Source organism: Magnolia sinica, chromosome 15, assembly GCF_029962835.1.
Source record: "Magnolia sinica isolate HGM2019 chromosome 15, MsV1, whole genome shotgun sequence".
In the NCBI taxonomy this organism is placed as follows: Eukaryota; Viridiplantae; Streptophyta; class Magnoliopsida; order Magnoliales; family Magnoliaceae; genus Magnolia; species Magnolia sinica.
This window is the reverse complement of record NC_080587.1, coordinates 74,473,202-74,499,600: the sequence shown is the minus strand read 5'-3', so window position 1 is coordinate 74,499,600 and position 26,399 is coordinate 74,473,202. Positions and strand designations below refer to the sequence as shown.

The following is a 26,399-nucleotide window of genomic DNA, read 5'->3' as shown; positions in this document are numbered from 1 at the left end:
CCATGATCCATGAAAATGCAGGCGCCCTAACCATTTCCACTAGTAGGCCATCTAAAGGAACGTCCTAGATCTTATGCTCGTGTGCCATGTTAGCATGTGTGGGGCACGTAGGCACATCCAGATGATGCATTCCAAGAAGCATGTTCCTCAAAGCAGCACACCTCATGTTTCGATTTATTCTAGGCTTGGGCTGGGTTAAAGGGTACCCAAGCAAAGCTCATGGCCCATCGAGATCAACGGATGGATCATTGTAATGTACACATGTGCAACTTTTCTGGTGTGGGGAATGATCTCATCCATTCGTATGATATTCTAGAGTTGTTTGGGGCCCACCTGTTATGTGTATGTGGAATTCAGACAGTGAATCCAGTGAGATTCTTCATCTCAATCCAAAACTCTTCTGGGCCACACCACAGCATAGGATTCTTTGCGTACGTTCATCCTGTTGGGCCACACCTGATGACTGGGTTGGATGGCGTATGCAAAATACAGTGGACCCCATGTTCCATTGGGAAGTTTCTATGGTGGGCGCCCCTCTTGCAATGTCCCTTATTGTTCCATTTGGTGTGGTCCACCTGAGTTATCGATCAAGCTGATTTTTTTTCTCTGGGCCTAGCATGGAGGGAGGCATCTAATGAACGGTTTGGATGGAACTCAGAGATCATATTGGGCCCACACAAATCAAACGTATACTAATTACCATACATCGTAATGCAACTGATCAAACTCATCGTAGTATTTTCATGGCTCATGACTGAGAAATAGCTGGGCCCACCTAACAAATAACGGGCCAGGCCTATGGCCCTTGAGATACAGTCCAACCCCAGCCCAATTAATCAATGGCTGGATTTTGAGGGCCAGGACTGGCTCTGGAGCTTGATAAAACAGCCCAAGCCCACGCCAGAAGATCGGCTCAAAGTTCCAATGGGTCAATCTAGAGCAGTGTTATTAGCAGATCTGCACCGTCCACGGTTTTGCACCTGAGACACAAGTAATACCCATGTGAGGATGGCTTGCCGGTCCGGCTGTGTTGGGAGATCGATTGGTTCACTCATTAGGTGGGCCACACATGCAACTGAGTGTAGAGCATTACCAAAATTTTTAAACCGAGAAAAAAATACTCGGCAAAGTGTGATGGATGATATGCAGGCTCTTTGAAATTACTTTGCATACTCTGCGACTTACTAATAATGAGTTAAATTTTTTGTGGCTTTAATTTGAGTTAAGGTCTCTGACACATGTACAAAATTTTCAAGTGCCTGCATATCAAGTGTCAGCCAGAGCATAATGATGTGGGACGTAGCACCTGTATATTCTTAGCATGGTTGGACCAAAAGAAGGCCGAACAGTATCCTATTTGTACATAGGGCATGATGTAAGTGGGCTTTGAGAACGTCCATTCAATCTAGATAGGGAGAATTTGTCATTCGAAGTGTTAACCCTAAATTGGTCGTAACTTTTTATTTGAGTATCTACCCCTAAGCAGGCCGCGTTCATGAGAAAATGACCGCTTCATATTTAAAATCACAAATTTACAAGTAATTTATTATTTTTAGCAAGTTTTAGACTGACCCATATCCCTTTCATCTTAGAATTTTAGTATGTGATATTTTCTTAAGATTTGATTCGTAACATGTCAGGAATTATCCAACAAAGTTAAATTAAAACATGTAAATTTTACTATTTTAAGTTTTAATTTAGTCAAGTTAAAACTCTTGCTTAGGGTTTATGTTTGATTATTTAATTCTAGTTTCATTTTATAGATCGACATCAATAAAATACCTTAAATATTTCTTTATTTGTTTTGGATTCAAGACCCACTATATCTTGTGAATTCAAAATTTATACCGAGGAAGAAAAGTGTTTTTTTCCTTTATACGCTCTACACCCTTGCCTGCGTCAATCGAACAACTCCCCCATACTACCCACTATTTTCAGTCGCAGACTTGCACTGGCCCACCTAATGAGTTTACCAGCCTGATTTTTACATATGGCCATCTTCATGCTAGGGTACACCTTATGCACTTGCAAGTATGCAAAAACATAGTTAATGGGGCGTTTGGCATAGGGTATTAGATGAGATTAGGTGGGATAGAATTGCGTATGGTCTCATGCAAATTCCATTAAGCATTTGGTCAGTATGGGAAAGATTAGGATCAGGTGGGATGGAATTGCATTTGGTCCCATGCGGGATTTTCATGAATTTTGAAATCCACTATATATGTGGGCCCCACATTGATGCAGGTGTTTATCCATGTTGTCCATCCATATACACCATTTACACGTGACATACTAGTTATATATGTGTACAAGTGAATAACATCCATCGTGAATTTGGTTCGTTGATTACAATTTCATACTCCACCAAACAAAATTTTGCTTGATCCAATGGTTTTTCCATGGCAAGAATTGTATTCCAAACATAAGATCGGATGCTAAAATACCATGGTATCTCCAGGCATCTAATCATTGTGCAATAATGATGTTAACCCCATCTAATACAATTCAATATCATTTAATACCACTGACCAAACATGCCCTAAAAGACTTAGCGACCTAGCCAAGTCAGGACTAGCCCAAGCCTCAAGAGAGTAATCATGGTTACAAATTGCATTGCATTGAGTCCAGCCAAGTCTGAGTCAACTGAGCAAGTTTCATCGGATAGTCTTAGTTTTACCATGCCCAAGAGTTTTTCCTACAAAATGGGCTAATCTATTCAATTTGAAAAAAAAAAAAAAAAACAACCATGGATGGAGCTCACGTCTTTTTCTAAGTTGGAATTACATATAAACATCTAAAAAAAAACATATGTTTAATTTGACATGTGTATGACCCTGTAGCAGCACCAGCAGAACACCCCACACTTGTGTACAAATTTCTCATCCTTGTAATATCCTAATCATAATCTTTCTCATTTTTTCAGACTGATTTTATTCAAACGGCCATTTTGAAGTTTGAATGCTTGGCATTGAGCTAGATATTTGAAAAATCCAATGTCCATACCTGAAAAAATAATAATCATGTTAGATATATTCTTTTACTAAACAAAGAGAAAAATGATTATAATTTTATCAAGTCTTTATATCAAAATGTGGACGATTGAAAATTGGTTTTGGTGGACCGTATATGTCACCAATAGAAATGGGCCATATCACCCTTATCTGGTGACGTGGATGATACAACCGTATTGTTCATGGACAAAATCATATGGATTGGGCAATGGTTTTGCCACAATGGAACACTTGTGGAGGATGTGAGCTTTGTATTAGCTTGGATCTTAATACCATGTTCTACAAAAACTGCACAGGAAATATTAGGGTTTAATTCGATTCTGGCCCTTAAAAAGATGGTAAAAAGTGGATGCAGATTACCTGCAAAAGCTTTTCATAGAAACCTTTTGCGTTGGGAAGCTACATGGGGCCACTGTGATGATTATGAGAAATCTAACCACTGCATTCCTTTTGCAAGGTAATGTAAAAATGAAATAGATTCAAAACTCAAGTGGGCCAGATGACAAGAAACAGTGAGGATTGAACATCCACTGTTGAAACATTCATAGGACCATAAGTTTGGATGAGTCCAATATTTTCGTGTTTTCAGTTCATCCCAATAATAATGACCTTATAAACAATATGAATGACATATAAACATTCTGGTAGACCTTAGGGAGGTTTAAAAGTAGGCATTTCCCTACCTTCTTTTCATATAAGGAAGACCACTTGAGTTTTGGATCCATCTCATTTATTTTCTCCATGTTCTAACATAATCCATCAAAATGGATGGACGGCTGTATTTTTTACAAATATCATGGTGGGCTATACCTACCTTCCTGTAGCAGTAAGTTCCTACGAAAGGCTTTTACAGGCAGCCCTAGTAAAAAATTTAGGGAATAAAAAGTTTAGACTTCAATACAAATTGATTGAAAAAAAAAAAAAGGGTTATCCATACATGTGTATATATTCACATAAATAAGATTAAAATATAAAATTTAAACTATAATGATTATAATATACGCAGTATAATCAAACTCCTTTTTCTTTGCCAAGTGATTCATATGTAAATTGATGACTCCTGGTTAAAACTTTCCTCTTTCTACTTTACTTTATCAAAGGATGGCAATGATCAATCTATACATTTCAATTAACCTCATTTTTTAATAATAAAATACGTTTTTTATTTTATTTATTATTATTATTTTTAATTTACTAAAAGACTTTAACTCACTTTGCTAAAAAAAACAATTATTTTGGTAAAATGATTCTTTTTTCCTAAAAAAGTAAAAATAAATCTTTAACTAAATTTGCTAAAAAAAAGTACCATCTTTAATCCTATTAGAGGAGTCTTGCTTTTCCCTTTCTCTTGTATTTTTTTCCTTTTTCTATTTAATCTAATTAAACTGTAATTGATTACAATCTCCTTTAATTATAACTTTGATCAATTGCAATATTCACTGATTATCTCTTTTTTCTTACACACCACACCAAATGCACTCACACCAATACCAGATGGGTATTCGATCTCATGATTTCAATGTTGAAACAGATTCTATGTATAGTGGAGTTAGACCCAACTCTTCTAGTATAAATACAATATTATACTCAATAAAATATTATTCCTGAGATTTATTTTTGTAATGTTTGAAATTTTTTCAGCTCTTCTTTTAAATATTTCGACTTTTAAGGGGGTGTTTGGCGCATGGTATTGGGAAGGATTAGGTGGGATGAGAGTCAAAAAACGTAATTATTACATATGGAGGGATTGTCCCTGTTACCATGGGATAAGCTTAATTCCATGCTATGTTTGTAATATGGTGGTACATTGAATGGATATACCCACCATCATTTGAAACTATATGTTGAGAATAACACGTGTTATATCCAAACCGTTCAACTGTTTTGTAACCTCATTTGATGGCATGGGCCTAAAAATGAGGTAGATCCAAAACTTATGTGGCCACAAAGAAGTTTTCAACAATAGGTATTCAATCCCACTGCTTTCAATGGTGGGGTCCACTTGAGCTTTAGATCTACCTGATTTTATTTCCCATGCTCTAAAATGATCTTGAAAAATGGGTGGACCACACATCATGGTGGGACTTACACAACTTGTTAACATTGAGTGAAATTGGCACGGACCCAATCCAATTCCATCTAATCTAATTCCAAGCTTTTTCATTCTTCCCAAACATAGAGTGGAATTGGCACGGGACCAAATGCAATTCCATTCCACCTAATCCCATCTAATACCATGCGCCAAACCCCCTCTAAATGTTTATAAATCATTCATGTATTTTTGCTCACCATGGTTTTGACTTAAAATTCAGCCCATTTCACACCTCATGTGGGCCACAGCTTATAAAATAAATGAATTACTACAAAAAAAAAAAAAAAAAAAAATTTAACTGGCTGTTAGCTTATTATACGATGGCCCACCTCAGGAGTGAAGTGAGTGCCTCGCATTGGTACGTGTGCATGCATGTGGATGGGCCTTTTCATTAGGTGGGTCTCGCTGTGTGGATTCTGTCCCTAAAATCAGCCCAGAGCACTGATGAGAGTAGAGCCCTTGATTTGTTTTTTTTGTTTTTTTTGTTTTTTTGTTTTTTATAGCATTGTGGCCTACCTGATGAGCCCACTGGCCTGATTTTTGGGAATGGCCATCTATGTAGTGGTACCCACTCTAATGGACGGCTTTGATCTTGCAGGTGTTAGAGATTGGCACAAGCTGTGGCCTGTGGATGGCTACCTTATGCACAAAGATGTAGGCATGGCAAAGCTAACACTTTCAGCAGGCTGCTGTGGTAATTTCACTGCTAGTGTGTCACGCTCTAATAGGATGAATGATGTATGTGTGCATGATCAGGACCGTTCATCATGATTTTCCACGTGGATTGGCCACTTCACTCAAATGGGGTGGACTGGACCATCCTACGCTTCCAATTGGTGGATCTAGATCTTCTCACAATTCAATGACGATCAACGCCGATATCCTTTACTACCGTCCAATATTGTAGGTCACCATTTGAATGGTAATGATTGCCGGTCATGGTGAGGCCCACCTAATAAATGCTCCGGATCATGCATGCTGGTCCCACCCTTGCTTAAATACTCAATGTATACAGGCATAGTAGTCATGCGTGTGTGTGTGTGTGTAAACTCACCCCAGCTGATATTCAGAGAGATTTAGATTTCCAGAACAATAACTGCAAAAACCAGAAAAGATCAAATCAATACAAATCTCTACAATCTACAAATCACATGAATGTAAGTATACACCTATCCTCATCTATGTGCATGGATATGCATGTGGTCGTTCATCCATGTGGATGCATTGATATGAGAAATACTTCCAATGTGTGGCCCATTCAAAATGTATTTAAATTGAGACATCCCAATCTATCAAGTGGGTGCACCTCCTATTAGTGGTTGTCAGAAAAGGTGGGTCCCACATTGCCACCTCCTATTAGTGGTTGTCAGAAAAGGTGGGTCCCACATGGTCATGTCCAACATCATTCAAAATGGGTGTGCACAAGCTCGTTAACAATGCATGTACACATGCTCATCATGCAAGTATAAGAGCATTCCATGGATCCAGATTGCAGGATGCATGTACATATGAGCATCATGCTAGTATAAGAGCATGCCATGAACCCACATTGCACATATGTACACAAGAGCATGCCATACACCCACATTGGAAATTTATGTACATATGCACATCATGCACATACAAGAGCATGTCATGAACCCACATTCAAAAATCATATAGATACACACGTCATGCTAGTTCTATAAGAGCATACATTTATTTATTTATTTTTTATTATATTTTTATTTTTTGCACACACACACCCCACACACTCATGCCAGTGGAATTTCACCACCTATGGGTACTCGAACCCTTGATTGGGAGTTGAAACTCCTGAGAGTCTACCACCCGAGCAACAGTAAGGACCCAATATAAATATAAGAGCATTCCATGCACCCACATTCCATATGAATGTGTATATGCACATCATGCTACCATAAGAGCATGTCATAAACCCACGTCCAAAATTGCACATATGCATACCATGCTAGTATATGGGCATTCCATACACCCACTTTTAGAATGTATGTGGACGTTCACCTCATGTATCAAACAACCTTGCATAAGTATGCTTTATGGGCTTACTACAGTTATTATGGAAAAAATGACCCATAATGTCTATGCTTTATGGGCCTATAATGGCTATTATGGGAAAAAAATGACCCATAACGACTATTACAATTCCTTCAATTGTAAAGGTTGTTAGGGCCAGTATCGTAATGAAAACTATAGCCATGTTATCGTTATTGAATACCTTACATGAAGTTTCACATGCACATCATGCTAGTCTAAGAGCAGTCCATGCTCAAATGTTAGGAATGCATGTGCATGTGCACTCCATGTTGGTCATGAGAGCATGTCATGAACTTACATTCGGAATCCGTTTTGACCCATTTACATCCATCCCTTGCTTTCTCAAGGGTTTGATCTTCTGAGTGCTCCTTGAGTGTATGTTTGTACGGTAGGCATTTCCTTGCTGATGTGGAGGCTGAATTTTGAGGGTATATTTTCTTGTGTAGTATTGTCTTTAATATCTGCACATGAATATGTATTAGAACAATTGATATTGAAAACAATCACATGTTACACTTGCACACGTGTTGCATACTCAAAATGCATGTATATACTATGTATGTGTCATGTATGTACGTATTTATATATATATGTACATTTATAAATCCTTGCTGTGATTTCTATGAAGTAGTCATCCAACTCTTACCATCATAGTTCAAAAACTCGACTCGATTGGACTCTATGTGGTTGGGTTGGGTCAACTTAGTTTGAGTCTCCATTTCACTTGACTTGATTCGACTCAATATTTGGCTGAGTTGGGTTGACACAATTCGAGTCTCTATTTGACTCAACTTGATATTAATAAATAAATTAAGAGTGTTTAAAGTAATGGCAGATATTTTAGATGGATACGAGTCGATCATTAGAATGATCTAAGTTGACTCAGCCAAGTTTCAAGTCAAGTCATAGAGTTTTAAAACTATAGCGCTTATGATTCGAGTCACTCGGCATAGGTTTTGAACTATGCCTGCTACGGCGCTTATGTGCAAGATCTAGGTTGTTCATCAAGCAGGCCGGGTGTCGAAAGCAATAGGATAGTCTGGTCATCGGTTGCACCCTATATTTTTTAGTCAATTCCTCATCCTGGGCCATTTTTTAAAAAAAATTGGGTCACTTGATGACCAGATATGCCTAATCTTTTATTTGCACACTTAGTGTGGCCCACAAGATGAATGGTTCTACTCTCACTCGCTGACACTACGCGCACACATGCGTACCTTTTCCATCCTCGACTCAGGAACTGAATCTCTTAAGCTTGGAGCGGGCGAAAATCCGCCTCGACAAACAAACATCTTCTTAATAAGAAACGAAAGCGATCTTTGTCTAATAACATTGTTATTGTCCATAAACACTTCTTTGCCTTTACTCAATACCACATTACTATTTCTCGAAAGATCTTGACTGTCCATTCCATTCGAATCATGGTTGCAAAACTGCTGGCAATTGGTCCGGTCCACCTCTAAGCTCGACGGGCAATTTAGAAACTTATCCAATGGTAGATTAACCTTTTCTCCTTCCTCATTAGCAACTGGTTTTCGCGATAGTAGCTTCAATAGCTCATTTTGTAATTTTCCCACTTCTTCTTTTGTAAAATCCGACGGTTCATCTTCATCTTGCGACGAAGGGATTGGATTTTCCGAAAGATCATGTCGCTCGATCTCTTCCTTTAATTGGTTGTTTCCAAAAGTCCCGATAGCCAGCAATCCATCTGGCCAATCACTAAATTCCTCTTTGCAATGTTCTTGTATGGGAAAACCTATAATTTAACAAAACTAATTAAGGTTAATTAAAAATTCCATTAAAATAAATACAATATATATATTTTTATTATTAAATTTACGAATATAGTAATAAAAAAGAGTGACATGTAATTATCTCAATATGAAAAAATACTAAAATTATTTTTCCCATAATCATGTGGAATATGTGGACAAGATCTGAGCCATTCATCAGGTTCTGTACCAAGGAAGGTCCATAACACACAAAGATGGATCAAATTGGATAATCCAAGCCACTCAAGTGGACAGATTAAGGGCACCATAGTATGTCCCATCTGATGAACGGCTGAGATCTCATCCACAGATTCCATTAGTACGATTTTGGATGAAGGTTTGTGGAGTTTTCAGCGTCTAGTCGATTTTATCAATGGGCCGGTCTCCGGCCAAAAATTCAGAATTTGAGCACAGGTGGCCCGAAGGCCCGGCCCGAAAAGTTCAAAACAGGGACGAGCCTACCCCAGGCCCGGCCCATTGATAGACTACCCGGCTCGAAGGCGGAGTTTTATTTTCCATTGAAGATAAAATCAATGAAACGCTACCAGAGAAAGACCACCCATGCAAACGCACATGAAAATTGTATCTCTTCCATAAATAAAGTTAAATCCAAACCGTTAAAATCATGGGTCCCATATGTAGACTAGAGTGGCCCAAATATCAGATTGATTTGATTATTACAACCTCCGGAGATTGAGATATATCTAACCATCCATTGGAGGGCCAGATATCGAACGGTTAAAATCATCCGTTCAGAGAAAAGTTCGAAATCTGACTTCTCCACTATTGGGCCCCACAATGTTACCATTTAGGATTGATGTACTTGTGAAAGTGTACTTGTCTGTGCGCATGTGTAGAGATTGTAGTACTCCGGCAGTCGTACCAAATAATTCCTCTACGTTGAAAAGTACGTTGCTTGTATATTTCCCATGAGGTGTGATTTTCAGGCGATTGATCTGCACCCCTGCATGGAACTGAATCCAACGGCGTAGATCGCACAACATGTCTACGTAAGAAAGGCCTGTGGAGACCTCAGGGCATTATTGTATTGAGTTCTGCTAATATCTGCACCGTCCATCAGGTGGGCCACAGTGTGGATTTTCCCGCACCCAAAAATCTGGAAGGTTTTAAGTAACAGGTGGGCCACTCTCTATAAACAAATGAATTGAACGGCTACAAAAAATTATCCGTCCATCTGTTTCATATGCTATGGCCCACCTGATGAGTTGAGTTGCCTGATTTGGGCCATAATAACTAAACACCGTGGCCCACCTAAAAGTATTGCACGTGTAGATGTCCAGCGGTGCATGCACACGTGCGAATAGCAACTATTAATTTGCAGAAGATGTGGTGAAATCAGGCAGAAATGAGTTAAAGTCAAATCTAGAAAAGTGGATTTTGTTGAGAAAGACATGTTAAGGCTACTCTCGGAGATAGGCTCTGGATGCTACTCGCCAGCATACATGCCGACGTGGAAAGCGTGTGAGAGATCTGAACCAGTCATTGTGGGACCCACCAAGTGTGTGATCTGAATGTGGACTGCTGCTCAAATTTTAGCCATCCATTTTTTGTACTCCAAGAACTGCCTACTGATTATTAAACCCAACTATTTTTTTTTTCCAAGGATGCGGGACCCGACAAATCAACGTCCTTGATCATTCACACGTGTGTCTTGTGGTCAATATTCTAATCATACTCGCGCGAGTAGACATACTAGGTCTCCATACTGACACTTACATGCTAAGCTAAATTAAGGGATTTTAATAAAAATTAGAAAAAAATGTATTAATAGTTGGATATAAAATAAAAGGTTTTTAAAAATGGGCTGATTTGTAAGAAAATAAATAAATAAAGAATTTCTCTCCTAAATATATAGAGAAAATAAGGCGATCCAGACCGTTAATCTGATGGCCCACTGCTTGGATAAGCAGTAGGAAAAAAAATTAATTGAATGGATAACTCTGACCGTCCATTGTTTTGGGTTTTCATGGTTCAATGTGGACCACTTCTCTAACCGTTCCTTTCACAGGCCGCTTATCCAATGGCTGTGATAGTTCTCCCATTCTGATTTTTGGTATATAGCCTATCTACATGATGGCCCACTAGAACAGCAATTCTGATCACCACATGCTTGCCACGTGTGCCAAAAAGGAGGGAACGAGCTTTATCAAAGTTTCACACACCCATCATTTTCCTATTTACACCCTCTCCTTTTGATACAAACACACCTTTTTCTCTACTTTTCTTGATACATTGCACCATCCATAGCAAAAAGATAAAAAGAAAAGGTGTGTATCAATAAAAAAGAGAGGACTTAAAATCTCAATTCCCTTAAACACAACTAATCCAAGATTACCAAAAAAACCCATTAATCAAAACCCAACACACTTACGATTAGACGACGACGACGACGAAGACGACGATCCAACCGTCCATCTCTTGCTCTCATGTCTCCCATTGATTTTGTTCTGCATCCAATTCAAGATCTACATCCACAAGCATTACCAAAACAAAAAATTCAACATGTTTACACACTAACATGATTAAGGGTGTGTTTGGTTGCACCAAATATCATAATTGGTGCAGCCAAACACACCAAAAAGAAAAACCAACAAATCAAAATCTCATAAAAGTATCTCATACCCTCATTTCTTCCTATGATTTCAAAGCTCCTTAGATGGTTGAAAAGAGAAGAAAAAAGAAAGAAGAGAATGGTAAGGAAAGATGATATAAGAAGATAGGATGGGTATGAGAAGGTTAAATAGAGAAGTGGGTATTGAAGAATTACAATGCCGTTCAAATACTTTCTATGGTTCAAGTTCCCAAACATGGCTTTTTTGGCGGTCCAAACTTTGTATATATATATATATATATATATATGCCTTTAACTATGGGAATAATTTTGATACTCTGGCGTATGTGATTGATGATACACGAGTTTGGCATATGAGTAATTAAATTTAAACCGTTCAAGTTACGGGTACCAGTACAGATGTGTTGTGAACCAAAAATCAAGCTTATTTGATCAACCGAATATCAGATTGGTGGGAATTTACTGAACAGTAGGAAATGAAAATTTACCAAATGGGCTTTGTTTCATCTAAGGAATCAGAGGTGAGGATTATTCGATTCATATAATTTTTGGATTGTTACTCAGACAAAGTGGATTTCATAATTGAATGGGTTTGATTTGAGTTATTATGTACCACATGTATCGTTTCTAAGTGCCGGTGTATCAAGAGTCATACACAGCCAGAGTATCAAATAACTCACCTTTTAACTATCCCCACCGGCTTTTCAGTCATGCTTGATATTTACATTCACTATGATTATTTTTGCAGACACCCAATTTTCATTTTTGAATTGGAATAGTACACTTTTTGTATGGTTCTGATTCTAATAATTCAATAGAAGGATTTTGGTACTCTGGAAGGCTGTTATGGTATATAATCATGCACTCAGAAATTGTACATTTATGCATGTTGAGTAACAACAAACGGTCCAAATCATGGATTATGTCTTGGATGGGCCACAAACTAAAACTTAGAATGAAATAATATCATCTTATAGGGATCATCAAACATTTAATGGATGGTCTAAATTTAACAATCCGATGTCAAAACTTTCAGAGATTAGGACCATCTAATCAATCTGATTTGAATTTATAGCCACATCAATGGTCCCCACACAATTTGGACGGTCAGAAATTTCAAATATATGACACGGGTACAGTTCCTTAGTGCATGTGTATAAACCATCACTCATCGCCAATACTTGTATTTTTAGATGTTACTCCCTAACCCTTTTGTTTATTTACAGCTCGGCTTTTAACTCACGAGCTTCCTGAAAGCTGCCCGCTGCCCCTAGCCACCCTCGTAACTTGGCCCGAGACCATCTCGCCTCTGCGCCCCTATCGTACACGTGGCCTGTCTATAGCTCAATCAAAACCGTCCATCTTGCAGGCCCACCTTGGATGGTAACTGGACCAAAAAACACATTGGACGGATGGTTGTGTCTGTTTGATGACCGACTAATCAGGAGGTGAGGCTCAGCCGTTCCTGAATGGACCGGTAGTGGGACCCACAATCTACACGACTTGGATGTGGGTGTGTATGGGACGCATGCCAACAATATTTGGACGGTCTAGATGCATGATGCATATACGTACTCCACCTACGTGGCCGCTGAGCACTTAAGTGTGTGATTGAACGGTGATGATTGATTTTTTGATTTGTACAGGTTGGGCTCATTTTCTGACGGATCTAAACCGTTGATAATTTGGTCCATCTGCTTCTAGTCCGCATGTCAAGCCTACCGTGTGGAAAAATCCAAAACCCGTCAACAAATGAACTGTCCATACAGAACCAACCATATGGGATCGATGTTGTCTAAATCCAGACCGCTGGCGTGCTGTGCAGCGGTTGGATAAGCTATGCCTCGATATTTTCTTCAATAAGACAAACTAACCTTCTGATCTGTGAACAATAAATAAAAGGTTATCAGGGGACATGTAATAAGAAGGACGAATATTGCATGGTCACCTCACATGATGAATTTGATTAGGCCATGTGTCGCTATCAGAAATGAACTCACCAAGTACTAATAAAGGGGTCAAAGCGCCAACTTGATTGGTCACAACCTATAAAATAAAGCATACTAGTACTTCAAACCTTACTAGATTAAGTAATAGTTAAATGGAAAAGATCTTTTTATATATATATCTATCTATCCGAATGCTCGCTTTTACACTAGTTCATATGGAACTCGTGTAAACCTTTTTGAGAATCCATCATTTGTGTTTTGACTCTAAAACCTAAATGGTCTACCTGAAGCAGCACCTTATGAAACACCCTTAGTCCAATTTTTACTTTGATCCAAAACCCTAGTAGGCCATGAAAAATGAAAATAGTTGCCTCCCTTGATTTGCATTTCTCTTTGCTATGGCTCACTAGATTTTTAAATCTGGGTGAAAATTTTTCTCTTGAAGTTTCATGAGATTCTGCATCACAACATGTGTGCGTAAGTGCGCATGTGCATAGGTGCGCAGGTGAGCATGATTTTATATATATATATATTAAAAATTAAGTTAACAACATAAATGCCCAACTAAGATATTAAAAATTGAATACATTATAATTGTTATGTAATAGTGATGGTGACTAGGGGTGTCAATTGATTGAGTTAAGGTCGGGGAAACTCTATCCAAGCCTAGCTTCTTCATTTTATTTTTATTTTTTTTATTTTTTATTTTTTACATGCACACACACCCCACACACTCACGCTAATGAAATTTTACCACCTATGGGTGCTCAAAGCCTTGACCGGGTGTTGAAACTCCTGAAAGTCTATCACCCGAGCAAGACTAAGGACCCAAGCCTAGCTTGTATTGTGTAATACAAGTCTAAACTCAACTTAAGCTTAAGATGAGCCAAAATAGTTTAGCACGAGCCTGAGCCAGAATGTTTATATAGGGCCTAACCTAAGCCCAAGAGAAATAGATCTAGTGGAGGAATTGCCAAAGAAAATCCGATATGAGGCTTAGACATTGAAGGCCTTGAAGAGCGTATATATGGATCTAATGCTCCCATTGTAGGCGTTGCCACTGAAATTATGGATGAGGATGAGGCTTCGCTTGGCTTGCATCAGCGCCTAGAGATAGACAGAGGTGTGTTCATTGAGGTGGATGGTGGTTAGTAGAGGCTATAGTAGTGGAAGAGGAGGAAGAGGCCAAGGTGGTAGAGAAGGATCATGCTAAAGAGGCATTTGAGTGTGTTGTGGAGAATGGTGGTCATGCAGGACATAGAAAGGGAGGTGGAGTTTTGCAAAATGGTGATCACGCGGGGTAAGAAGAAGATGAAAGTTTAGCTAAGTGAGCCATGAGAGAGCGAGAAGATAATTTAAAAAAAAAAAAAAATTAATTTTTTTTTTTCAAAAACTCTAACAAGTTGGGCCAACCTTGCCAGCTCTCTCGGACAATTACATCGAAGCTCAGCTCAATTTTAAAACAAGCTTGATTTTTAAGTTCAAACCAAACCCTCAGGCCTAATACTCCAACCCAAGTCCGGAAGCCTATCAGATTAAGTCGCGCGACCCATTGACACTCCTAATAATGACTTGCATTATACAGCTACTATTTCTGCTATTGAATACCTTCGGTCCATGTATATTACATTGGTAGATTATGGACGAGTCAAAGTCCAAAAATATAAATCCACCATAGAGGAAATCATGAAATGTGGGTCTATTTGGAAATAAGTCTCATGTTGATTTTGATAAGCCCTTGTGTTGGATTTGCTGCATTAAAGTAGCACTATCCGGTGCATAATGTAATATCTGATGTGAAAGGAATGGGGCCATTAAAAGATTTATTCATGATTATGCATAAGAACATGAACTGTGAAAGTAAGTTGCATTATGAATATGGTTATGGCCTCAAAATAATTAAAATCTTACTGTCCTAATAATCTTATAATAGCTTACAATTGGATGGTTAAGATCATTATGGAATATTTATTTATTTTATTCTTGATTAATGAAAACATCTTCTTTTAGATTATCATAACATTGAGACTTTGAAGAACTTCACGGGAAAAAAAGGATAAAAAGGTCCAACATTATGAGACTTTGGAGAACTTCACGGGAGAAAAACGTCTAATCGATGAATATAAGACTATTGCATCAAATCAGTGAACCTAAAATGAGTTTCCCGTCTAGTGGACTGTGATTGGCTGCAACAGCCTGTCGCAGGAACTTTCTCCGACAAGAATTTTGGTGGGCCTATTGTGATATCCATGAGAAATCTACTCCATTTATCAGTTTTGTCCAATTATATTAGGGCATGTTTGGTTGCAGGATTAAATGGTATAGAACCGCATTAGATGGAACTAACACCATTATTATACAATGACGGCACATTTGGGATCAAATTCTTCCTTAAAGAAAAATTCCGCATTAAACAAAACTCATGTTTAATGGACCATATAATTGTAACAAACAGGTTAGATTCACAATAAATGTTGATAACATGTATGTATATGTAATTCGAATTTCATGTATAAAAAGAACACATGGATGAACGGCATAGATAAAAAGTATATATCAATGTAATAAAAACTATATATCAATGTGGGGCCCACAAATGTAGTGGATTTGGAAATCCACCGTGTCTGCGGTATACTATTAGGACTAGATGACATGATACCTGCATTAATCCAATCTTTTTCGTGGTTTCCAAACAGCATTAGATGGAATGCAATTCCAAACCACCCATTCTTATTAGATCTAGTGTTTTAAATAGGTCCTAAAGACATGAGCAAAAAATAAAGCAGATTCAAAATTCAAGTAGGCCAGACCTTTGTGGGTTGATTGTGATATTTATATGCCATCCATGCCCCGCGGTATGAAATGTTAAGCTGATACAAAACTTATGTAACCCTACAAATGTTTCAACGGTGGAGATTAAATTCACAATATTTCCTATGTGCAGCCTAGCTACTTGAGTTTTAGATCTACCTCATTTTTAGGTTGATATCCTTACATGATCTGATAAACGGATGGACAGGATGAATTTCTTAAATAAAATGGTGGGGCCCACCTAGCTTCCCATCACAGGAAGTTGCTGTGACACCCTGTGGCAGGCAATCCCTGTCCCATCTATAGTGGGAGTCCACGTGGTCATCTTTCGGTGGGTGGGACATCAATCATGGCAGAGCTTCTACTGAGATGGAAATTCTCAGCCATTGGGATGGGCAATCTTGTCAAGTTGTTTATGTGATTGAATTGGTGGGAACACCTGGCGAAAAAACGGTGGCGAATCAATCACCTGCCCGGCGGGCAGCTATTTTAGGTGGGGCCTACAAAGCATGGCCAGAGGTTACAGCCCAACCCACGTTCCCGTGGGCATGTCCCTTACCGACCAGACCGCCTGCTGAATCCCACCACTGGCTTCGGGCAGCGGGCAGTCTCACTCTATTACAGCCAAGCTGGCTAGGTGGTATGTTAGGCGAATCATGCCTTCGTTAGAGCACACGTGTTAATTTGGCACACGTGTGTGGCTTCTGCCCACTTACCGGGAGGTCACCCTTAAAATACTCTGGCTAAAAAAAGGGAGTGATCATTTATGATCTGTGTGGGGCCCACCCGTGATCTTTATGTGGAATCCAAACCGTACATTTGGTGCGCCCCCTCATGTCAGAGTGTGTGTGTGTGTGTGTGTGTCTATAGCGCCCCCTCATGTGAGAGTGTGTGTGTGTGTGTGTGTTGTCAAGCAAATTATCAAGTGGGCCACACTAGGCTGAAGGGACACACCTAAGCTCAAGCCATTCCAAATATAGGTGGGGCAACAAATATATATATATATATATATATATAAACAGCCCTAGCAGGAACTTCGAAGCTAGGTGGGGGCTACCATAATGTTTGTGAGAAATCTACCTGACCATACGTTTTGTCGGAGAATGTTAGGACATGGGTCCAAAAGTGAGGCTAATTCAAAACTCAATTGGAAACATTTGTAGGCCCACTGAAAGTTTCGATCAGGTTAATATATATTCTTTTGTTAAATTCAATTCATCACGATAGAAATGACTTTTTAAATGGGATAGATGGCATATAAACATCACGGTAGACCTAGGGAGGTTTCAACGATAGTGAATTTCCATACACACTTTTTCCTATCATGTGGCTTACTTGAGTTTTGGATCTGCTTCATTTTTGAGTTCATTGCACTAATGTTATCCGGCAAAGTAGAGGGACTGGGATTGATTTTTCACAAACATCATAGTAGGTCTATAGATACTCCACTCTAATGATGCACCACTTCTTGAACAAGTGAGATGACCCGTGAGCTTGAAAAACCTTATAAATGTAGCCTAACCAACCCATGACCCCCATGACCATAATAAGAACCAGCCGGTTCAACCACGCCAGTCAATCTATATGTAATTTTGAGTACGAACAATGACGGGTAACCGCATGGGGACTCTTGGACAATGGAAAATCAAAACTAGTGGCTGGGTGGTGATAATCTGATTGTTGCCCCATGGTAAAACGACAATTTCATCCACCCAAATGGTGCAATTATCTATTTTGCCACTTATTAAAGTGGATCTATGATGTCAGATGTCCTATAACATATTAGAGCATGTCATGTGGTGATGTTTGCCCTCTAAGTTGCTACATTTCACCAAATTATCAAGGCCAATCTCTATAAATAGAGGCTCACCCTCTCACTTCAACAAGAACCTAATGCTAAGAACTTGGTGCTTAAGCAATAAGCCATTTTCTCTACCCAATGAAAGAGTGAGAGTGAGTGTAGAGAAAAAACTGTGAGAGTAGAAAAAATAGATATCAAAAGTGTGATTGTTCATTAAACTATTGTCTAAGCCAAGTACTTTGTCTAATCCATTCAACATAGTCTATACAAGCACCCAAGCCATCTCAATCATTTAAGATCAAGAGAGGAGGGTCAAAATCTGATATTTACAGTCATCTCGTTCAGAAGGAGTGCCTTAGCTCTCATTTCCTCCTCACACATCTCCAAGCGCATCAACGACGATTCAGTTGTCCATCTTTACTTTTTATTCATACTTTGTATACCCCCTCTCGTTCACCCCCTCTCATGGTTGATGGATTGTTGGTTGTATGCTCTACAACTTGTCGGTTGTATTTTTTTATTTGGGTGGATTAGAAATCAAGTTTTCGTGAACTATATATTTTTTCTTTGACCATTAGCATATTGTAATTGTTTAACTTTACTAAGTAGTCACCCACTTCTTAAATTCATCATAGGTCAAGACATTGCGACCCCCTAGCTAGGGCCTTAGGTGGAGTAATAATACACTTAGTTATTAATATATGCATATATTATTACATCCTTCATGTATTGCATTTGCATTTTCGTTCTTTGTTTGTTGCTACTATCTCTTCCAAATAGGCCATAGACTGAGACATCGTTGTCTCCTTAGCAGTGATTTAGGGGAGTAGTGGGTCACTAGCCGGTTCCTGACGTCATTGATAACTAGGTTAGGCTATTTGTATAAGACCTTTCGAAACCTTGATAATTTCTAAAAAATCCTATATTTCGTAAAGTAAATACCGCGTATAAGTGTGGGCGGTTGAGGGTGCCTAACCCCTTCTCTCATTGTCACTGAAGCCCTTAATTAGAATCTTCTATCACAAACCTTATTCATGAGTCATCATAAGTTAGAGAGTTTTTTTACACCCAACCCAAGGTGACTCTACCGGTTTACCTGACCATTTCTAGCCCTCCCTCAACTAATGACGACTCCAATTCTTTCAAATATACTGATCTAAATCCACGCCATATCCATTCAAAACCAAGTTACAACAACATGAGAGACATTTGAGTGCACATGCCTGCCTCTCCCCACCTATCTTTCCATCATATAAAATTCATGCAAAAGGTCAAGACATATATTTAGTGCATGGCATCATAGAATTTGATTGGGTTATATGTCATTGTCCCAGATGAAGCCTCCTAAAGCATCTTTTAAAGTTATTTAGTTGTAGGTACTTAACCATGGCCCCATCTCCGAAATGAGAGTAGATTAGGTGTTACCCTTATCATGGGGCCCACCTTGAGGATGTTGTATATCCATGTTGTCCATCCATTTTTCCACCCCATTGTAGGACTTGGTCTAAAAAATTAAGCAAATCCAAGCCTCAAATGGACCACACCACAAGAATTAGTAGTGATTGACCACCCACCATTAAAAACTTTCCGTAATGTTAATTTGCCATCCAACCAGTTAATAAGGTCAAGCAGACCTGGTTGAAAGAAAAATACAAAAATCAGCTTGATCCAAAACTTTTGTGGCCCACAAAAAGTTTCACAAGCTTTTAATGGTCATTCACTACTATTTCCAGTGGTGTGGTCCACCTTAGATTTAGATCTGCATTCTAAAATAAGCTGGAAAAATAGATGGATGGCATGGATATACAACATATTTATCAAGGTTGGCCCCACACAATGAGGGTAACACCTAATCCGCTTCCCTCTAACAACATTACCATATCCACTTAATTCTCATATGTTGTTTCTATGCTAGGTGTCCTCCATTGTTCCTTTAGTGTGGCCCACCTGAATTATGGATCAATTTGGGCTTTTGGATCCAAGCTTAATATTGGGTTGGATCTAATGGATGGATTAGATGGCACTCACGCACCACGGTGGGCCCCAGACAGCTTAAAGATTTGGTAACCAAGCAGCCTTGGGTCTCTATTACCTTTGGCTCATCTTCTGCAATCATCCATATTATCATATGCATGTGGCTAGAGGTGCACACGAGTCGGTTCGGTCCGGTTCTGGGTTGAAATCGGAACTGAACCGTTCTATACGGTTTTAGGATTTTTGGAATCAGAACTGGACCGTTAGCACCCTATAACCGAACCGGAACCGGACCGTGAAGACTAGTTCAGTTTCAGATCGGTTCCACGGTTCTAGGCTTTTTAAAATCGAGAGAGAAAGTGAGAGAGATGTCGTGGCAGTGGTGAATGGCAAGAGAGAGAGAACTTGTGTGTGTGTGTGTGTGTGTGTGAGAGAGAGAAAGAGAGAGAGAGAGAGGATCAGCGAGAGAGAGAGAGAGAGAGAGAGAGGAGCAACGAGAGAGAGAGAGAGAGAGATAGAGAGAGAGAAGCGGTGAGAGAGAGAGCAGCTAGGGGTGTACACGAGTCGATCCGAGTTGAACTGGGCTCAATCCAGCCCAACCCAGTCACCAACCACACCCAGCCCGAACCTGGCCCGGCCCGGCTCGGTCACCGGGCCAACATGTCCAACCCGAACTCGGCCCGGTCAACAATCGGGCGAGTTCGGGCCTGCTCCATCTACAAAGAGACGAATGGCGTTCTCACTTCTCTGTCTCAAATGATTATGATAAGGATTTAGTGTGTGTGTGTGTGTGTGTGTGTGTGTGTGTGTGTGTATATATATGTATATATATATATATATATATGGGAAAAGGTACTATGCGCTCGACCTCACAATAAGCTCCCATGAGGTCGAGCTGTGTGGGCCCCACCGTGATGCGTGTCGACCATCAACACCGTGCATTTGATGGTTCCCCTCTAAATTATGGGATATCCCAAAAATCGGCCGTATACGGAACTCAGGTGGGCCATACCATCTAAAATCATGTGAAGACACCATTAAAACATATAAAAGCACTTGGTGGGGCCCACCTGAGTTTTGAATGCTGCTGAAACTTGGTCTGAACCCTCATCCAAGTGGGACACACATAATGGATGGGCTGGATTTGCAAACCACATCTCGGTGGGCCCAAAAAATGATTATGAATGTTTTAATGGTGCACGGCCCCTCCCCACTTCTGTATGTGGTGTGGCCCACACAAGTCACGGATTGACTTGATTTTTGAGACCTAGGCCCACGATGGAATGGTGCATCTGACTGATGGGGTAGATGTTCAAAACGCATCACGGTGGGGCCCACACCGCTAAAACTCCTATTCCAGCTTTACATGAGCTGAGCTTTGAGCTCATTCCTATATATATATATATATATATATATATATATATATACACACACACACACACACACACACACACACACGGCCAAGTCGGGTCAGGTCGAGTCAAGTTTCGGACCGAGTCGAGCCGAGCTAGGACATGTTTGAACTCAGCCCGAACTCAGTTTCAGGCTGAAGAAAATGGCTCGTCCAGGCCTGAACTCAGTTCCGGGTCGGGCTGATTCGAGCTTTTTCGGGCCGAGTCGAGCGAGTTAATCCCTGAATTTTAGGTCAGTGGATTTTCACCGTGACCCCCGTGACCCCACCTGATCAATAATTTCCGTATATGCAACGCATTCGTTACTTCGGCTTGCGCCAAAATCTTCAGAAATTCCTCGTACATGCAGATGAAATGTTCTGTGCTTGCTGGGAGGTGGGAATTTTTGTGCCTCCATTTCATGTTCCGTACATATGGAACTCGTGTATGGAAACAAGAACCAAGAAACAGATAGGATCCAACATTGATGGGCCACTAGACAAAAATTCCTTTGATTGGACTATCCTGTCCGTCTAATAAATGAACCATATCTTACTCCGCGTGAGCATTTATGGATTATTGTCATCTAATGATCATTTTATAGGTTATAGGATCTCTTCCATTGCATATTAGATATTAGATATACAAAATGAACGGTTTAGATCTCGTCCATATCTTTTAAATCTTCAGAAATGGCATCGAAGGTACGGTACCTACGATGCCTCGGTTGGCACTAGATCTTCACCTCTATAGCCCGCGTTCAACTCCTCTTATGATCACCACCAATTTCACGACACTGATGTCTCGTCCACCATACACCTGGCATACACGTACAGAAATCTTTATCGGGCTACATTGTGGATTGTATCATAGATCAAAATTCACACCATTCGAAAGATCTTAACCGTCTGATTTCTCTTGTTGTATTTGAACGATGGTCATTATTTCTAACACTTCATTTGACAGATACCATTTTGGAATCATTGATTTTTAAGAGTTTCCATCTACAATACATGCAACAATTTGAACGGTCTAGATTTCCACACGAATATGCCACGTGTAAAGATTATGAGTTGCCACCATTTAGAAAGCGGCATCATTATTACCATAGCTTTTCCCTAACAAGAGCATATGACGTGCTTATGTTCGAAATTGATAACAAAGCGGGGAATGTCGCCGAAAGGATTAACATGAAAGATACGATTCCTGTAAATGCGGCTTACACCTTATAAAGATTGAATCAGGTCATTGATTACGTGGTGACCCATCGAGACTCTGTGGGATCTACAGTGATGTTTCTGTTCTATCCACTCCGTCCATCCGTTTTTCGGGATCATCTTAGGTAATGATCTCGAATTTGAAGAATTTAAAAATCTCAAGTGGACCACACCACATGAAACAGTAGGGATAATGACTTCCACCGTCGAAAATTTCTTAGGGGCCACAGAAGTTTTGGATCAAGCTTAAATTTTTGTTTTCCCTTCATCCATGTCTGTGTGACCTAATCAACAGGTTGGATGGAAAATAAAAATTACAGTGGGCCGTAGAAAGTTTTTAATAGTGGGCGTTCAATCACCACTATTTTCGTCTGGTGTGGTCCACTTGAGATTTGGATCTGCCTCATTTGGGTTCATATGCTCAAGTGAGCTGAGAAAATGAATGAACGTTATGGATAAAACACACGTCATGGTGGGGCCGCATAGCACCGATCAGTATCAAGGTCGGTACTCGCATGGTCAGTATGCAATTCGCGTCCATTGCAGCATGGGAGGCATTTATGTAATTATGTTTCTGTCACGTGAGCCCATTGGGCCCACATATAAAAAAGCTCGGATTATCAGGACCGTTCATCCTATGGGAGCTTTTAAGAATGCATGTGATCCACTAATCATGCTGCAAAATGATATCCACTGTTGATTCTTTGGACATATTTAATCGACAGATATGGGCGGCCGAAGTGATGGGTAGCATGTTGGAGTTATTTGTCTTTTTTTATAATATATTAAGATTATCATATATATTTGACACGTGGACACTTGAAGTAGTGGCACATGTGCAGATAAGTACATTGGACATGTGGCATGTTGTCTCATGTGCCACGTATAGAGCCATTGAAGAAGGATAACGGCGGGTAACACATGTGGGTGCACATGGGCAAAAGCAAGAGATGGATAGTTGCATACGTACCGAACAAAAGACAATATGAGATGGACAATGGAATGTAGAGCCAAGGGATAATGTAGGGTGGCACATGTGGCAATGTGGCACATGTGTGCCATTTAAGTAATGTACTTTAAGTTCTTTATATCTAAAATTAATTTTTTAAATTTTTTTAGCTCAACTAATCCATGGCCGTGGTCATGGGTGCATGTATGCACATATGTGGACGTGTCTTTTTCTTGCAAGTTTAAAGAAATACACTACCTTCATCTTTGTTTTAAAAAATTATATTTTTACCCTAAAGGTCAAATCAATTTGATTTGAATCCAACGATCACAATTCGTTTTGAAAGGGTGTTTCAACATTATTAAGAGTGTCTTCACAAAGGTTAATTTTATATACAAAAAAGATATATATATATATATATATATATATATATATATATATATATATATATATATATATATATATATATATATATATATATATTAAGTGTTTTAGGATTTGAGTTAAGGTAATAAGTCATTCAACCACGTGTATAGTGAGTGCACCATTGGAACTAAGTTTTATTTTATTATGGAAGTCGATTGCGCAAAGAATCCAATTACACTTAGGAGACGGTCCAAAAAGGGTAAATTCAATTTCAAGCCCAATAATTTAACATAATGCCACAACTTCTACAAATCAATAAATATTTTACCTTTTCTTATTTTAATTTTATTTAGTTCAAATAGTTTTTTTAAACTAAAAATTCCAACAAAGTCCACATGTGGGGACTCATCGTACTTTAATTCTCCTTTTTCTTTCTCATTCTTAAACTCTGTCTCTCCTTCTTCTTCTACTTCTTTTCTCTCTTTCTTTCTCTCTCTCGTTCTTAAGATTTAGATCTGCTGATTTTTTTTTGTACCATACCCTAAAATGAGCTAAAAGAAAGTAGCTCTAGATGGCATCAAGGTGGGGCCATGTTCAATGCAACACCCACGGGAGCGTTACCCGGCTAACACCTAATTCGCTCTCTCGTGACAGATGCCAACGTGGCATGTTTGTGTGAGAGAGCAAAGCCGTACATCAAGTTGGCCTACTCACCCGAGTTTACATCAGCCTCTCACTGACCTTTTCATGACCTGGGACCACCCCTGATCAACGGATCATCCTTTTTGAGCATTGACACCGTGAGGTCCACCTGGTGAGCAGATCACATGCTTAACAAGCGTGCCAAGATGGCATGTAGCAGAAGCCTCCTTCTCTTTCCTCCCCGAGTTTTATGTCGAGTCAAATAGGAACGAACAACGTGCTTGTCTCCTGCCGGTGTTACTTTCTCTAACGCTGAGGAAACAACTTAACGTGCATAAAATCCACTCCGTCCATCAGCTGAAATAACTCTCTTTGGCATTCATCCCAAAAATCAGGCTGATTCAACAGTCTGGTGGACCACCCCAAAAAAATTAAACCTAAAATCTCTAAATAAGGCACCTGAATTTTGGAATACTGTGAGGGTAATTATTTTATCCTGATGGGGCACATCAGATGAACGGATTGGATGGAATATAATTACCTTGGTGGGCCATACAAAAAACTGATGGTAGGCATCCCATCCCAACTGTTTCCCGTGGCGTGGCCCACACGAGTGTCGGATCATCATCACATTTGGATTATTTCATGAACATAAGTCACTGTACCTGATGGACGGGGTGGATCTTACGAAAGCGCTTCCCACATGGCCCTCCGTTAGCCAAAATAACCTGGCGCGGTTCAAAGGAAATCCTGCCTCTGGTTTGCCCATCCTGCCCGCGGTCAGGGCAGGGCAGCGGCTGAGTCGTAGCCGAGCCGAGCCGGTATAACTAGAGGAAGTGGGACGAATCCCACCGTCCGCTCGAAGCCCTAGTCCTCCGTACAAATTCATACCTTTTGATCCAGCCATTGGAGAACCGACGCCTCTCTGCCCTTTCCAAATCCCGAAATCGAATTGCGTACAAACTCAGTACGCTTTTATCGTAATGAGTAAACTCTGTTTGACACACCTTGAATGTACGTGGTTTATCCACACCGTCCATCTGTCTTTTTAGCACATTAATGTTTATTTGTCATCTAACCTGTTCATAATATCACACGTACTTTCATGAGAGGGAACGTACTTTCATGGAAGGGAAGAGACAAATATCACCTTGATCCCAAACTTCCGTGGCCCCAAGATTTTTCAAGGTGGATGTTCAATTCAAACTGTTTCTTATGGTGTGGTCCACTTGAACCTTGGATACTTTTTTTTTTTTTTTCTACCCCTAAAATTATCTGATAAAATGGATGGACGGAGTGGATAGAATACATAAATCACGGTGTGCGTCACCGAGTTTACTCAGTACGCAATCAGCTACCACGAATCCCCGTCTCCTCTCTCCTCTCTCTCTCTACCATTATTATTATAAACTGAGTGCAGGCTTACTTGTAATGAGCCCCACAACCGGCACGTGAAAATAGTCCAATCACGTGCAGCAACGGCATTCGCGCGCAAGTGGGCAGTCTACCTGTCAAGACACTGCCGCATCTGACCAAGATCGGCTTGTTGCGTATTAACACGTGTGTCGACGGGGTTGACTTTGCAACACTCCTCCAAAAACCTGCCGTTCGGTATCATTTAAGATCGCCATGATCCCCATTTTCCACGAGGCTTGCTAATTCCACACGCCTGTTCGAGCCGTACACACACCCACACGCGGTGCACGTGTAATATCTCAGCTTTCCATCGGGTGAGCCAAGCTATCTAGATCTTCTCGCATGAAAATCAGACCATTT

At 39.8% G+C, this 26,399-nt stretch overlaps 1 protein-coding gene across 1 annotated transcript; it reads right to left on the bottom strand.

Moving 5' to 3' along the window:
- Window positions 1-2,838: 2,838 nt before the first annotated feature.
- On the bottom strand, window positions 2,839-11,416 carry LOC131227627 (protein NEGATIVE GRAVITROPIC RESPONSE OF ROOTS-like). Its single transcript, XM_058223431.1, has 5 exons — window positions 11,323-11,416; window positions 8,376-8,914; window positions 7,457-7,619; window positions 6,158-6,199; window positions 2,839-3,003 (listed from the first exon to the last, which is right to left on the bottom strand). Exons 1-4 carry the CDS (start codon window positions 11,402-11,404, stop codon window positions 6,180-6,182), a joined length of 804 nt encoding a protein of 267 aa, XP_058079414.1. The 5' UTR covers window positions 11,405-11,416; the 3' UTR covers window positions 2,839-3,003; window positions 6,158-6,179.
- Window positions 11,417-26,399: the final 14,983 nt, after the last annotated feature.

Excerpts from the sequence above, each read along its gene's own strand:
- LOC131227627 (XM_058223431.1), bottom strand. The coding sequence starts at position 11,404 with ATGCAGAACAAAATCAATGGGAGACATGAGAGCAAGAGATGGACGGTT. Across the intron at positions 7,620-8,375 it reads CTGAGTCGAGGATGGAAAAG|ATATTAAAGACAATACTACA; the intron begins GTACGCATGTGT and ends ATTCATGTGCAG. Across the intron at positions 6,200-7,456 it reads GGTCAAAACGGATTCCGAAT|TTATTGTTCTGGAAATCTAA; the intron begins GTAAGTTCATGA and ends TGGTTTTTGCAG.